Here is a 16,265-nt window from a genome sequence, read left to right as displayed (position 1 = left end):
ACCAATTTTACCGGACCGTCAAATCAGGAGTTTGACGTGTAAGTGGAATATCGGTGCAATTACTGCAGTGGAATTATTGCTTTGCAGCAATTCTACCAAAATCCCCATAGAATCCTAAATGGGGACTAATACTGCCCTACAATCACTTACAATCCGGTGGTGGGACCAAGTGTGGGTAAACGTAACCTATTTGGCTGTAATTCAGCATATTTGCTGCCAAATTACCAGCAAACTCTGAGGCCCTTAATGTAAATAAAAAATTGCTTAATTACAATAGTGAATTTACTGCTCACGATAATTCCACTGAAATACCCATGGTGTCCTGTGAACTCAAAAAATGGGCATTAAAACCACCCTACCACCACTTGCAATTCTGTGGTGAACCCATGGGACCAAGTGGCGAGTTTTGGAAGTAATTCAGCAGATGTACTGCCGAGTTACCACCAAACGCATAATGAGGCCCTGTGTCTCATTTTCTGCCTTTTCTGACACTCTTCACAATCTGCTTGGCTCTTTTGGATGCACTCCCACTTTCTTCTTCCAAACAGTTCTAAAACTTAAGTTCTTTTTCCCCTCCTCAACTTTTTTCCCTCTTACCCCCATAGCTTTCCTTTCTCACTGCTGTGATTTCATTCTCTCACTCTGCTCATACTCTTGCAGTCCTTTTCGACCCGTCTCTTTCCTTTTTCTCCCACATCTCTAATGTTTCTCGCTTCAGTCGTTTTCATTTGTTTAATATCTTCAAAAGCGATCCCTTTCTTACCTTTAAAGAGACTAAAGTGCTCTTATCCATTTGATTCTCTCCCATCTTGACTATTGTTCTGCATTACTCATAGGCATCCACGCTTACCAGCTTGCTCCCCTTTGCTCCATTTTCAACTTTGCAATGTGTACACTTTTCTGTCTTCCTCCCAGCTACTCTATCTCTTCTTCACTTCATTAATTAGCCATGTTCTCTTTAGAATCGTGCCTTTTCATTGTATTACTATCATTTTTATGTATTCATAGTCCAGCTCCTCTGTATCCCTCTTCTGTTTTCGAGATCTACTCCTCTCCCCATCTCTTATGCTCTCAATTCCAATTTCTTCTAGCTCTCCCTAAGCCACCCTCTGCCCAGTTATGCTTTCATTCCTTATCTCCTCTCGCTCCCAAACACTGGAATTCTCTTCCTCTCTTTAGTACTTCTCCTACCTTACACATTTTTCCCTCGTGCTTAAAAACTTCTTTTATCTTCTTCAACCTAGTGTTACTTGTTTGTCATGGTTTTGTTCTCCATTTTTTTGATACCGTCTTTTCACTTTTCACTTTGTACAGCGCATCAATGAAACCAAATACACCTAAAACAATCCCTGATGGTACTTTGAAAGAATATCAAAACAATTCTAAACGTTTGTAGAAGCAAGTGTGATATCTCCAAATTACCAACCAAGTTGGCATAACCCAGTCAGCGTGGCATGATTTTCTCCTGGGAGATGTGCACTTTTACACATGTCGCAACACTTCTGTAGTGCTCTCTTCAACCTTGCTTGCGTCCTGTTCTTCTTCAAGTGATGGCGTCCAGCCGACTTGGGGGTGACAAATCCCAGCCCTGCTACCCAAAGTCCTTTCCAGATCCCATGGTGTGAGCCACAAACCCTTTATAGTGGAGCAGGTACCGGGAGACTCCCCAGACACAGCCTCAGAGAGTGATGCGTCCCATGTCCACGCTCTAACAACATACCCTTGCTCGGTGGGGGCGGGGGGTGGGGGCAGGTGCATGTCGACACCATGTGCAATTGCTCTCCCACCGTAGGTAGTAATGCTGTAATACGTTGCAGCGCCTTACTGTTTGTCATTCTTTTGCACATTTGCCCTGCTACAATGAGCAATTAAGAGGGTTGTAACATTACCCAGTATCAACCTTGACTCTTTACTTCAACACACCATCTGCACTTTTGCCCTTTCTAGCCTCTCTACTTGGCCTCTCTGCAAGTATGCACACACGGGGATGTGGTGCAGTGCAGCATGGTCTGGTGTGTACTGTTCACAATGTATTGCACATTCTGACAACTGCCATGCAGGCTCTATTCTTTCCTTACTGTTTTCTTTTTTATTTTGTTTCCACATTTTTTGTTTTCCTCTTTTCCCTTTCTGTTGGTCATCATTTTATTTCCTTTTTCCTTCCCCTTGGCTTCACCTTACCATTTCCTAATGTCTGTCGTCCACTCTTAATTGCCCTTAACTTAACTGTCCACAAAGGCAACACCATGTGCAACCCGAAGAAGCTGGTTACAGTCTGGATCATGTGTTTGCAGATCTCTGGACGTTTCCATCATGGCCGCCCTCGTGTATCTTTTGCATTTGCTACTGCACAGCTTTGTATGTTTTAATGCTTATAGGTCTAGGGTAGGGAACATGATTTGCTTGATATTTGAAAGTTTCTGGGGTTCAGTCATATTGTATGCTAGGTCTTGGTCTTGTGTTATGCCCAGTGGTATTTTCTTTATAATGCCTAATATGGCATACTTTAAGTTCCATTACACGTGTCTGTCTACTTAGACAACTCCAGGTGTAGCATTATTCGCGGGTTTAATAAGCTGCCAATATGTAGCCACTGTATTAGCCGTTTCATGCAAGTACCGGCTGTGACATTGTGGCATGGATTGGGTGTAGCAGTGCGGAAACCGCTGCTCGGTGGAGTGAGGATAATTTAGGTGCGCACGCATAGCTGCATGGCCTTCCGTGGCTATGACCGCTTCCCTCTGTGAGATGAAAAAGGAGGTTTTCTCCAATGTCACTGAATAGGGCTTGGAGAGTGAGTCTGGTGAACTACTTTCCTATGTTTGATGGCTACACTTTACTGGAATATTCTTTCTAAAGGATATCCCTCTGCAACTCGATCGATAAGAGAGGTAAGCGCACATGAGTAAAGAGGCTAACAAGTAGTCAGGTAAATGATGATAACACTAATTAGAATACTTTGAAATTTTCACAGATTGAACAGCTACATAGTTCTACATCTGGGACAGTGGTACGGTTTAGTGCTTTCACAGCATCACAGAAAAATGTGGAAACTGTGATAAGTTGATGTTGGATAATTAACAATCAGTGCCTAAGAGCCCTGATGATGGACGGATGTCCGAAATGCATTGGCAATGATAAGAAATTGGGTACTGACATGTCAGGCAACAAATAAATAAGTTATGATACTGGAGTGTCATAACACATACTAATTTCTACCTTGATTTTATTTTATTTTTTGGATAAACTCAAACAGTGTTTTGAAAGAAACAAAGTTTGGTGAACATAAATTAACTCCGCAAAGGGAATCACAAGTGAGCACACTCAGGAACGGAGGGCACTCCAATCCTATTTTTCTAGTCAATTGGCAAGAAGGGCCATGCTGTCGCAGCCAAACAATTTTCTCGCCTTCCCTTGATGTCTGCTTGGGTCATCTGTGTACTGCCCTTATATGTCAGGTACCAATCGTGGAAGACCCAGAGTCCATGTGAACAGAGAATTTACAACATTGCAAATAAAATGCAAAAAACAGCAATGTATCCTCTTCTAAACTTCCAGCAGCAACCTAACCCCTACACCCCTAAATCACACGCTTTAATAGAAAACCTCCAGCTGACAATGGGCTTTCTTATCAATATGAGGTCACGCTGCCTTGGCTGATCTTCTAGTCCTGGGAAGATGATTTTGCCTGCTGCAGAGGGGAATTTGACACAGTCCAACATTGCTTTCCTCATGTACCCGTCATGTCCTGCCTGTGGACTTGCTACAGCAATCATGGGGGAAGACCTTTTCGAATGCCCAAACTCAGCAGTAAGCTTGATGTTACCTACAACCTTCCTCCTGTCCTGGCCAATCAGTAATTTTGCATCAAAGCGTATACCATGCCTAATCCTTCACGGTTATGATTTTGAGTCCCTCGCTGCTTCCCAGTGCCTAAATCCAAATACAGAGACAGCTAATTATTGTGGCTGAGCTGTTTCTTTGAAGATCACAGGTCATCGTCCCCACACGCCGTAATGGACCAGCTGCCACAGCTAGTAATCTTGGGAGATTACCTAATCTCTTTACAAAGGCATGTGTAACCTCATGTTCCTTAACATCGTATTTTGGCGGCGGGAGCTTTGCCAGCTTTATGTACCATCATAAAGCAGGCAGACGCCATAGGGATCCATTGTATATGCTTTGCGACATGCTTGCATGGCAGGCAGCGTGTACAATTACAATTAAACGCTGCCCGACATGCTCATTGTGAACACTGCAGCAAGTAGTGTTCACAATCAAAATTAAACACTGTCCGACATGCGAGCATGGCAGGGAGCATGTACAATGGATCTCTATGGTGTCCGACCGCTTTATGCTGGTGCATAAAGCTGGCAAACCCCATAGGGATCTGCAGCATTCATGTTGGCATGAAAATCCATGCTGGCATAAATGCTGGAGCATTTGTATGGCGGAGAGGAAGGGAGGCGGCGGAGACACAAGTTGCGATCCGCCACTCCTCTCTGCCATACAACCATGAAAATGTAGCGTGCCGTGATTGAAAGGCGTTAATGTTTTACTCGAGGCTTTTACACCTTTCAATCACGTTACGTCACTGACTAACACAAGCCCCATTGTGTCCCAGGCTATACAGAAGATCACTACTTTAATTGTAGCCAAATATATATTTTATTTCCAAATCTGGCAAAGTTCACCTGACATCCTATGTTTTGTTATTCGGATTAATACCACCAACTGCTGCCATTTGCATGGTGTCCAGGTGCTCTGGCGAATCCAAAAGAGACCGGGGAGTAGGGGGACAGTAGGAGTGTTTGGTTAGTGGGACACGTGACTAGTGAGAAAATGCAAGATAGCTTTGCTGTTACTTTTGATGCATGCAGACCAGATTACCCTTAGCTATGTGCGAGTTTTTAAATGTTGTTTGTCAGGAACATCTAGACGTTTTAGTCCAAAAAGGAAGCCATGTCTGCCCAAAACACTTGGATGTATTGGTAGTGACCTGGCTGTATTTTGTAAAAACATTGTAGAGGTGCAATGTTCCGTTTTCTGTCTGCTGGAAGCGGTATTAAGAAGAGGTGTGCGAGTGGCTTCGTTGGTTTGCACGTTTGAGCACAGAATTTGAGTATTTAGTGGGTAGGGTTAGCACGTGTTGCAATTAGACATTAGAGATATTTAATATAGCTGCTAATCTAGCATGCAATGTCAATCCAGCTGCAACGCTCAATTTAACTGGAACAATCCATCTAAACATGTCAAGATCAATCTGGCGGCCATATTCATACTCCCTGTTGTAGACTGATTAGATGTTCAACAGTTACTCTGGTTAATGTAGCTGAGCACGAGAATTACTCTGGCTGCAGCAATTTATGTTGTACAGAGACAATATGTTTGGACCATACAATCATGCTTGCCCTGCAACAATTGATCAACCTACAACAAGTATTGATGCAACAATTAATCTAGGATTGCAAAATCAATCTGGTTGCAAAATTCAAAACTCACTGTGCAACAGTTTGTCTAGCTGTGCAAATACCTTGACTGCAACAATTGATCCAGCAATGGCATGTGATCTGCTAAACAATTGCCTTTTCTAGTCTGTACACAATCTGGTTGTGTGTACATTAATTTAGCTGTGAATGAAAAATCTGCCTGCAACATTCAGTCTTGCTGTGCAATAGTTAATTTTGCTACACAAATTGGTTTAGCAGTACAAATCCAATCTGGCTGCAACATTCAAAAGTTACGCACCAATTTATCTAGTTATGGCAGTTAATCTAACAGCAGCAATTAGCCTTGCTACAGTGATTAATTTAGCTCTAACTACAAAAAAAATGTGGTTGTGCATACAATTAATGTAGCTGTGCGCGAAAATTAATCTGCAATTAATTAACAAATAGTTAAGCTTCGGCAATTAATCTACCTGCAATCATTAACGTAGTGGTGCAAATATCAATCGGGCGGTGCTTAAAGGGAGACGCTGGTACTTTATACCGACAGGACACTATTCTCTTCATGTTTAAGAGGGAGGCTAGGCAGGCATCCTGTGAATCATGCGTGAACGTCCACTTGTGACAACAGTGTGTGATGACAGGTCATAAAAACAGAAATGAAACCGAAGCAGGCAGTTAATAAGTTGGAAGCACGGCTCAAAGGAACTTACCTACTCCAAAAGTAGTGAATGCCAGGTGCCTGGTTAGTGTTCCATACTCGACAACGGCAGGTGATCTGGCAACCTAATCTTAGGCCAAATATTTCATAAGATCCTTCCATCCACCAAACTGAAAACATTAGCTGCGCTTATGGAATAGGCTCATAGAACACGATAAACAGCGCTTCCCACTGAGCAGTTGGGAATGCCAGCAGTAGAAGACCTTATATAAAGGCTACATGACAGGTCCACAGCAATAACCTTTACCTCAACACAGCCCTAAGAAATATCACGCATGTGTCTATTGACCAATTAGTGGATGATTTAGGGAGCACTAGCCAATACGATTTTGGCTCATTAAGTCCACATGCAAATATTTATGTATATTTGTGGAGCACTTACTGCATAACGTTGGTGTTGCCTGAAGGTCCTGTTAGAAGAGAATGGGGAGCGGGACCAGGGGTTGGATGATGGCACTGACCTTTGAGGTTAACCAGTGGGGATGGAGGTTGGTAACTAGTTTTGTGGTTTGTTTGGGGTTGGTGCGATTGGCAAGTTACTTATATAAGTGCAGACAGTGGGGTGGAAAAAGTGGGTGAAAACTGGTCATTTTATCTGGTTGTGCTCGGTACATGTAAACATAGTGTAAGAATACGTTCCTGGAACGAAGTGTGGCTTTTGAATCACACAGTCAAGGCCAGGAAAGTCATGGCCTATATGGAACGCCACTTCGTGAATTTATGCGCCAAGAAATGCACTTGGCTCCTGGGTGCCACAGGATTATTTGAAAGGAAGTGGCGATGCAACACAGGTTTCACCCTTTTCCACACATCCTCAGGGTTTACCCATATTCATTCACAAATCACTCAATCTCAAAATGCATGTGGTACGTTAGGTTGAGCAAGGGTTAGCCTTATCAATAGCGCTATCCCTTAATAAGCACACCACCACTTTGGTGAATGTCCACTCCCTAAATGCAGATAGCCACAAATTATTTGACTGGTTGGTTGAGAAAATTGCACAAATAGACAAAAACAACTATTGCCTCGGGTGTTGAATTTATTGCCAATTTGTGTATTGTCCTCCACAGGTCCGGGTGCAAGCAGAAAGTCTTGTACAGGATGGCTAAAGAGATTCTTCAAATCTTGGAGCAGCACGGATTAATAGACATTTGGGTGTTTCAGCGCAGGTATGCGAGAAAGTTACCTTCCTACATTGTCCACGCATTTGGCAGCTTCTAAAATGTATATCTTGCGGCTTCTTGGACACGTCTTTTACTGGGTGACAGAGTGTACCTTAATCTCACTGACATTATAAGATCACATGCTGGTGTTCCTTCATTTACCGATACCTACGTCACACCAGAAAGTCATGTTGCATTCCAAACTTCTATCCCCCAGAAGAAAAAAATAGTCAAATTCTTCAACACGAATTTAAGCTCCATTGACTACAACTGAATGTTTTGGGAGAGTTTCATGATAAATATCTACTGAGTGTGAATCTCTAAACAAAGTTGCGTTCTAGAGGTCATTAAAGAGGTTAACTGGGTAGTCTGGAGGGTATTCTGAAGAACCTTGAGATAGGCTATAATAGGTCATGCAATCATGCTACTCTCAAAGAGATACATGTTTTGCTGGATCATAAGTGGATGTTACATTTCTTAGATGGGACGCAAGGCCACAGAGATATGAAGAGGGGGAGCGTCCTGGAGAATGCTGTTGTGGGTGGTTGGGGTGAGACAAGAATACATATATTGCCATGGTCAGGGTGTTGGATGACATCCTCGTCCCCTTGGGATGACATCAATGAAGCTTCAGGTGCTTTAACGCCTCCATTTACTCATCCAAATTCGAGAAGGGGAGGGATTTCCAGATATCTGTATTTGGGTGTCCTCGGATGGGTGGAAGTTTCCAGTAGAGGTGCCCTCATCATACTGCTTTCTGCTGATTCTTTGCAGCCTTTTGATTTTGTAGTAGGCGAGGTCTGCACGTAGGGCATTGGAGAAGTCCCGCATATAGGTGTTACAATAGCACCCACCACCACCACTGGATGGTATCCTATTGGTAGGTGTAAGTGTGTTGAAGAAGGAAGCTGACAAAAAGGTGACTTATTTTTAAGTACCAAAAACCTATTGATCCCCATCTCTATGAGGGGTTTCCTGCCTCAAAAGGAATACTCAAGGGTCCGTCTGAATGTCCGTCAAATCAAACAACAACACTGTCTTGTGTCATAACCTACTTCTATTCCTCACACTACAACTAAATGTTAAACTAACAAAGTTTCTTCTTTAGGAAAATGGCTCCCTTTGCTTCTCGGATAGTATCCAAAAGAATTTTTTACAACAGAAATTCCGCGGGGGGGGATTGACTCCCTTCCCCTGGCTTGCGGGTTTCATCCAGTCTTTATCCAATTTTACATCCAGGAAAGTGGCTCCCTTCTCTGTCACAATCTGGGACGATGATTCAATAAGAGGAGAATGATCCAGTGATAAAAACACCATAAACAAAAGGCACTCACCCACCTCGAAGGGCATGCTACAGCGATTGCCTTTGGAAGAAGACACCTGGTTAATGGGTTCCCGATCTCAAAAGAATGGAAACCTTCCTAAAGATACACCCCTCTGATTCATTAATAATTACAATCCAAAGGAGCAATTAATTTGAAAGGGCGAGGTACCCAAGCACAGGATACCCCAAGCTGGTTACTTGTAGGATCCGGGCCGCTAGTTGGAACAAGCACGTCCTTCTGATCTCCCATAAAGAACAAGAATGAGATGGATCAGGGTCTTGGTTAACACTCTCCCCCCTTTTTAACTCAACTGTACCCCCTATGGGTGAAGAATTCTTACCTAAAGTCTGGATAGGCAGTCCTCTATGAGTCCAGAGAAAAAGAAGAACACGTAACAAGGAAGGAACGTTAGTAAGGGTACTAACCCGATCGAAACGAGGGTCGCACTAGGGACGAGTTGGTGCACCCTCCAGCAGCAGCAAAGCGTCCAAATGTCACGTGCTCAAGAGTTATAGGAGTCCGGGTGAACAACCAGGTGAGTAGCGGAAGAACAGGTAAGGCAGGTTGGCTTACCGTGGAAGAGCGGGTGATGGAACTATGGGCTGTGTGATGGGGTAAAGAATGGAATCGTGGTTGTGTGGCTTAGAAGGTACGTCCTCATCCCCAAGGGGGTCCTCCCCTGAAAGGTCCTCCTGCATGTTACCACCACTATGGGGAATATTGGTGTGCGGCTACACCACCCTACCATTACAGGGAAGGGCACCCTCCTGGGAAGAAGGGACGACATTCAAAGATTTGGTACATAAGGTCGGACAGTTTGGAGGAGTTGCATTTAAAAGAATGATTATTTGACCACAGAGCTGATAAGAGGTCAGCATGTATAGGTCAGCATGAAAGAGCGTAGTGGTGTGTGGTGAAGAGACATGATTTTAAACATTGTAACATTATTTACACCAACAGATTTTATTTAATAAATGGCAATTGTTGTCATTTTCACACTTTCCTTCATGGCAGGTTGTCAAAGTAGACCTTCTTTTAAAGAAACCTGACTTGATTTCCAAATATTTCAATAATATGGTCCTTTCTATCAAGGAGATAGGTCGGGACTTTAAGGATTTGGTGATAGGTAAGGACCCCAGTTTGTTATCCTGGGTGACAAATGGGTGACATCTCTTGACATGGTGTAGAGCTCTTTGCATGGCAAAATTGTTTAGGAGACATCCAGGTCCCAATAGCCTGACAACAGATGTCCTCTCGTCCATGACTTCTGGGAGGGTTTTTTATTGAATCACACAAAATGACTGAAGACATATGGAAAATGTCCCTATTGTTAAGGATGTCAAGGTTTACGAGATGGGCTCACAAAAGTTACATAACGATAGTGGGCCTGACACTGCTCTTAGCTAGGTGACATATTGCCATTTGTTAAGGTCCGCTCTCCCCTGGAACATACCGTTCTGGCCCAAAGATGTTGCTCTTTGTGTGAGCTTGAAGGCACTTATGGGGAACTTATTGTCCCCTCTTGTAGACCCAAAGATATCTTGTCCTATTACAGGACTTCTCGTTCACAGGTGCTCCGACCTTTGATCTGCTGAAGTACATTTGTCACGGGACTCCGGCTCTTAATGTGGGTCCGCCCCCCAGTTTTTGAGCGAAAAGTCGTTGATATCTCACGGCTTACCTCTAGACTTTTTTCTCGCTTGCCAGTGTACCTTGCAGGACTCAGTGATCTTTATTAACCTATGGGCTCCTCTTCCACCGCCACCTGGGGTGCGGCTTGTGCCATTGGCTATACATTGCTTCTGTGAATGTGTTTGATTTGATGAATCCTGCACTATTGCCCTGCGTTAACTAGCACAGCTTGTTTATTGATTACTTTGTACTGTATATAAATTCACGAAAAACCAATCAGTTTTAAGAAAAGATGAACAGATGCGTCTTGAAATATGCCTTTAAAACATCAGGTTTGTGCATGGTTTATGTATTTGAGATTAAATCAGAGGTGGGGATTGAGGAATGATTCCAGCACGTTATCTGTCTGTGCCCTCAGGCCTTGCATGCCATTGTTGGGATTAGCAAGCAGGTGGTTGGCGTGGAGCTCTGGTCTGTGGGCATGTTCGGCTCCTTCCTTGTATATAGGCTGGTGTGGACCATGCTAGGGATTTGTGTACAAGGCACAGGATCTTGTCTTTTAAGTTGGTTGGTAACTGGGTGGCCTCTCCTTGAGCTAATGATTAGCCTACTCTCAGTGCTACTGACTTTGAGGGCATGGGGCCGGTGCATTTGTCTTCGGAGTAGTCCCACTTAAAGTATTACAAATGCTCATACCCCAGTTGGACGGTTACTGATGACATGTCGGGCAGGATATTTTAGAGGAGTTGCATTTGAAAGAATTATGATTTTTCTAGTGCCCTAACCTATGAATTCATGCTAAGACCAAGAACAAAAAGGTTCATGTGTGCCTTTGCTACTCTGAAGTCAATCGGTTTCTCTTCTTATATAAACCACAGTGACACAAAATGCTCTTATCAAAACTAGATTTGTGATATGACTCGGAATAGGTGGTTCTTGCTCACCTGTCCTCTTCTGAATCGTGTTATGATTCCTTGTTCGCTTTCTTGTCTTGGAACTTGTTAGTCATCACCATCTCTTTCCCCCTGAACTTAGAGTTGTTTTTGTAGGTAGTGTCTGACAACATAGAAAGTGACCCTTTTGGTTAGTTTGATGCAGTTGCCTCGTCTGTACCTTTTAACTTGTGCTAAAAAAATCTTTATTGAAAACAGTGACTTGTGTATTGTCTGATGTAGATGCACAATCTGTGCTCTCGTCTCTGCTGTTGCCACTCTCTGGGTCTGAGCCAGCTGGAGAAACAGTTGTATTTTTGGACAGATTCGCCGGGCCATCGTATTTTGGTTAAAAGATGTTATTTTGGACTCAAACACATGAGATGAAGGTGTTTTCCTTTGTGACAACTAGCAGCAGATAAGTCGCCAAGAATCCAAAACTAGCACCAGGTGAAATTGTTCAGTATATCCTCTTCACATCAGTAAATAATGTATGCTAAGACCAGCATGCATGTGTGTAGTGACATGGTGTGTAGATTAATACAATTAGACAGTGGCAAATTATACCACCAGATTTTCCTTCTTGATTTGCAAATGTTGCCATTGATATACATTGCTTTGTGGAATGCCATCAACGTGGAACTTTGGTTTGAAAAGACATGACTTGATTTCCAAGTAGGACACGTAAATGTGTAGGGCTTCCGGACAATGGGCCTCATAACTTTGCTGGTGTGGAATTAACATGATGGTATTACCGTATATCGGCACGTTTCCAAACAGGCAAAGTACAAGTTTGCCGGTGCGCTGGATGAATTACATCCAGCTAACAGCTGGAGGTAATTCCGCCACTCTACCAGCAAAAATATGGAGGATAGGACTCCATGGAATGGGGATTTACAACCCTTACCGGCACTCGCTATCCGGCTGTAATACTGCCGGATCGAGTGTCGGTAACAGTGTTATCATTTGCCAGTAACCTGGCAAAATTGCCGCCAGGACACCAGCAAAGTTATAATGAGGCCAAGGGACTTATTATTTAAATAATATGGTTATTTGCGGTCCCCATGTGCATTATTATTTGACAAGTTTGAAAGACACATAGTTTCCGATCTAACCCTAACATGTCTATCTACGGTACACCACCTGTTACGTTATAGAAAGCATTATTTAAAGACTCATATAACATGCGTCAACCTAAACTAAAGTCATTTCAGGGTTTGTACAAACAAGAGCAAGCAGACTCTGCTCATCAGTGGGGCAAAGGCATATTTGGATGGACGGATGAGGTACATGATCATGGAGATACACAAAGAATGGCTTACCTGTACAACATAGCCAGAGATGCACTTGAAGTTGGGAGGCTGTGGGGCGCCGTCTATTAGCACTTCCCCAGATAGACCACGAGGATCTTTCCTGGCAGCCAAGACATCCAACAGCCTGGAGAGGGGGAGAAAGAAGGTTATCTTTGTCCTGTCAACACCCAAAAAGGTTTCAAAAGAAAAAGCCACATTGCTCAGATAAAGGAAATGGTCTGAACATTTCTGTTCCATCAATTCCAAAATACATGCAAAGGAATTAACAACGCTGTTGGTATGTCTTCTGTAATAAAGATTCTAAAACATTAAAGAGCCAATGAGTTCAATAGTAACCAATAGTGTGAGAACAACCAGGATAGTCTGCAAGGGGTACCAATGGCTGTCCCGTGCCAAGCGCACGCGCATTCATTGCATGTCGCGGTGTAGGTTTGGGATACCAATAGTGGAAAACTTTATGATGAACATCACATGCATTACATTCACAATTCTCACTGATGTGTGTAAAGTTATTTGCAAGTTCAAGTTGGAAAAACAATCAACTTCACGAAACCAGACATGACAAGAGCAAGATTGCTAGAAGCAGTCAATGAATGGACATGTCAAAAACTCAAACCCTAATCGGGCTCGAAAAAAAACTGCTGCCAAATATAGAAGAGCTTCTTAATGTAGAAGCACTGGGTGTCGGATATAAGGCTGCAAACTCCGAGGAAAATCAGGCACTTAACAGAGGGCATGCTCTTTAACCGGAGTATTTTTTAAATGAGGGAGCCTCGGGGAGGGTTGGAGACACGATAAGGTGCCTGGGGCACTGGGGCACTAATTGACGGCTCCCCGACTATCCCTAAACATACGGACACTATTTTACAGATTAGGGCACAGGGAGGGAACCAGATTTGCTCAGGATCCCGTATTTTCTTGTGGGAATCTGGCTTCAGAACCCGACGCTTCCATGTTCGCCCACACAACTCCATGTACATGGCCACAATGTCGAACAACTCCATGTACATGGCCACAAGGTCCCACAACTCCATGTACATGGTCGCAATGTCCAACAAGTACATATCCACAATGTCCAACAACTCCATGTACATGGCCACAATGTCCAACAAGTACATGGCCACAATGTCCAACAACTCCAGGTACATGGCCACAATGTCCAACAACTCTATGTACATGGCCACAATGTCCAACAAGTACATGGCCACAATGTCCAACAACTCTATGTACATGGCCACAATGTCCAACAAGTACATGGCCACAATGTCCAACAAGTACATGGCCACAATGTCCAACAACTCTATGTACATGGCCACAATGTCGAACAACTCCATGTACATGGCCACAAGGTCCCACAACTCCATGTACATGGTCGCAATGTCCAACAAGTACATATCCACAATGTCCAACAACTCCATGTACATGGCCACAATGTCCAACAAGTACATGGCCACAATGTCCAACAACTCCAGGTACATGGCCACAATGTCCAACAACTCTATGTACATGGCCACAATGTCCAACAAGTACATGGCCACAATGTCCAACAACTCCATGTACATGGCCACAATGTCGAACAACTCCATGTACATGGCCACAAGGTCCCACAACTCCATGTACATGGTCGCAATGTCCAACAAGTACATATCCACAATGTCCAACAACTCCATGTACATGGCCACAATGTCCAACAAGTACATGGCCACAATGTCCAACAACTCCAGGTACATGGCCACAATGTCCAACAACTCTATGTACATGGCCACAATGTCCAACAAGTACATGGCCACAATGTCCAACAACTCTATGTACATGGCCACAATGTCCAACAAGTACATGGCCACAATGTCCAACAAGTACATGGCCACAATGTCCAACAACTCTATGTACATGGCCACAATGTCGAACAACTCCATGTACATGGCCACAAGGTCCCACAACTCCATGTACATGGTCGCAATGTCCAACAAGTACATATCCACAATGTCCAACAACTCCATGTACATGGCCACAATGTCCAACAAGTACATGGCCACAATGTCCAACAACTCCAGGTACATGGCCACAATGTCCAACAACTCTATGTACATGGCCACAATGTCCAACAAGTACATGGCCACAATGTCCAACAACTCCATGTACATGGCCACAATGTCGAACAACTCCATGTACATGGCCACAAGGTCCCACAACTCCATGTACATGGTCGCAATGTCCAACAAGTACATATCCACAATGTCCAACAACTCCATGTACATGGCCACAATGTCCAACAAGTACATGGCCACAATGTCCAACAACTCCAGGTACATGGCCACAATGTCCAACAACTCTATGTACATGGCCACAATGTCCAACAAGTACATGGCCACAATGTCCAACAACTCTATGTACATGGCCACAATGTCCAACAAGTACATGGCCACAATGTCCAACAAGTACATGGCCACAATGTCCAACAACTCTATGTACATGGCCACAATGTCGAACAACTCCATGTACATGGCCACAAGGTCCCACAACTCCATGTACATGGTCGCAATGTCCAACAAGTACATATCCACAATGTCCAACAACTCCATGTACATGGCCACAATGTCCAACAAGTACATGGCCACAATGTCCAACAACTCCAGGTACATGGCCACAATGTCCAACAACTCTATGTACATGGCCACAATGTCCAACAAGTACATGGCCACAATGTCCAACAACTCCATGTACATGGCCACAATGTCCAACAAGTACATGTCCACAATGTCCAACAACTCCATGTACATGGCCACAATGTCCACGAATGTTGGTGGCTGAAGGTGCTTTCCTGTTGCTCTCGGGTTCTTTCACTGTTCGTGGGCCACACGCTCCCCCCTGCTCTTGCTTGTAGCCACCAAAACCCTCTGTCTTTCCACACTCTCTGACCCTTGTACTGGCTTTTCACACACGCTACCCGTCTGCCCTAAGCTACCCCTCAGCATCTCCAACATGGCTGCTAGAAGATATAGGCTGCCTCTGTGCAGCTGCCGAACTTCGCGGCCTTGGCCGGTAGTTGGGGTACCTGGGCAGTAGGCACTAAGTGGGCAGCCTCTTTGCTACTTCCAGTAGTCCCTCTGCTACCCCCGGTCAAAGAGGCAATGCCAGTGGTAGAATGTGGCAGCCCCAGAGATGCTTTGGTGATGAGTACAGTGGGCTTTGTAGAGTTACTTGTTTTCTGATCTGGCAAAGGTCACTGTGCTTCAGCTGAGCTGTACGGTGGCACCACCGGAGCACCTCTTTGCTCCGCAAGCGCAGAAGCTCCGCGAGCGCAGAAGAAGTTGGCCAGTGCATCCATGGCTGATGTTCCAAGAGCGTGCTGTGTGTCCAGACATGCCCGCGCTCATATTAAATCTGTTTCCCTACAGCTGGGAAACATTCACCTGAAAAGCTCCGATCCTGGAATTTGTACATGCAGTCTTGGGTCTGTGATTAAGGTTCTGAGTGTGCCACCTCAGACTGCTTTGTACAGAGTTACTGCACCAGCCACTTAATGTGCAGAGAACAGCACAAACGCCCGGCTCAAAAGAAATGTCACAGACTCCCATCTCTATGCCTACGTTCAAGGCTCTTTGGGAGTGACATGTGCTACACAAGCATCTGGAAGTATTTCAAGTTTCATTGGTTCCATGTGCTAATGTCGCCTGGAAAAAGTCACTAGAATGGGGCCTCATTTTCCTGTAACACTAAAAGCCGTCCCCC

General features: G+C 44.1%; 1 protein-coding gene across 2 annotated transcripts in view; it reads right to left on the bottom strand.

The window, feature by feature from the left end:
* Nucleotides 1–16,265, bottom strand: part of LOC138515803 (broad substrate specificity ATP-binding cassette transporter ABCG2-like) — a 570,220-nt gene that overhangs the window by 302,380 nt on the left and 251,575 nt on the right. For both annotated transcript variants that reach the window (XM_069630538.1, XM_069630539.1), the window contains exon 4: nt 12,543–12,657. In XM_069630538.1, coding sequence (XP_069486639.1) covers nt 12,543–12,657 — 115 coding nt within the window. The remainder of the gene's footprint in view (nt 1–12,542; nt 12,658–16,265) is intronic.

Source organism: Ambystoma mexicanum, chromosome 6q (genome assembly GCF_040938575.1).
Source record: "Ambystoma mexicanum isolate Mex_15411 chromosome 6q, UKY_AmexF1_1, whole genome shotgun sequence".
Taxonomy (NCBI): Eukaryota; Metazoa; Chordata; class Amphibia; order Caudata; family Ambystomatidae; genus Ambystoma; species Ambystoma mexicanum.
The sequence above is the reverse complement of the archived record's forward strand: the minus strand, read 5'-3'. Positions and strand labels throughout refer to the sequence as shown.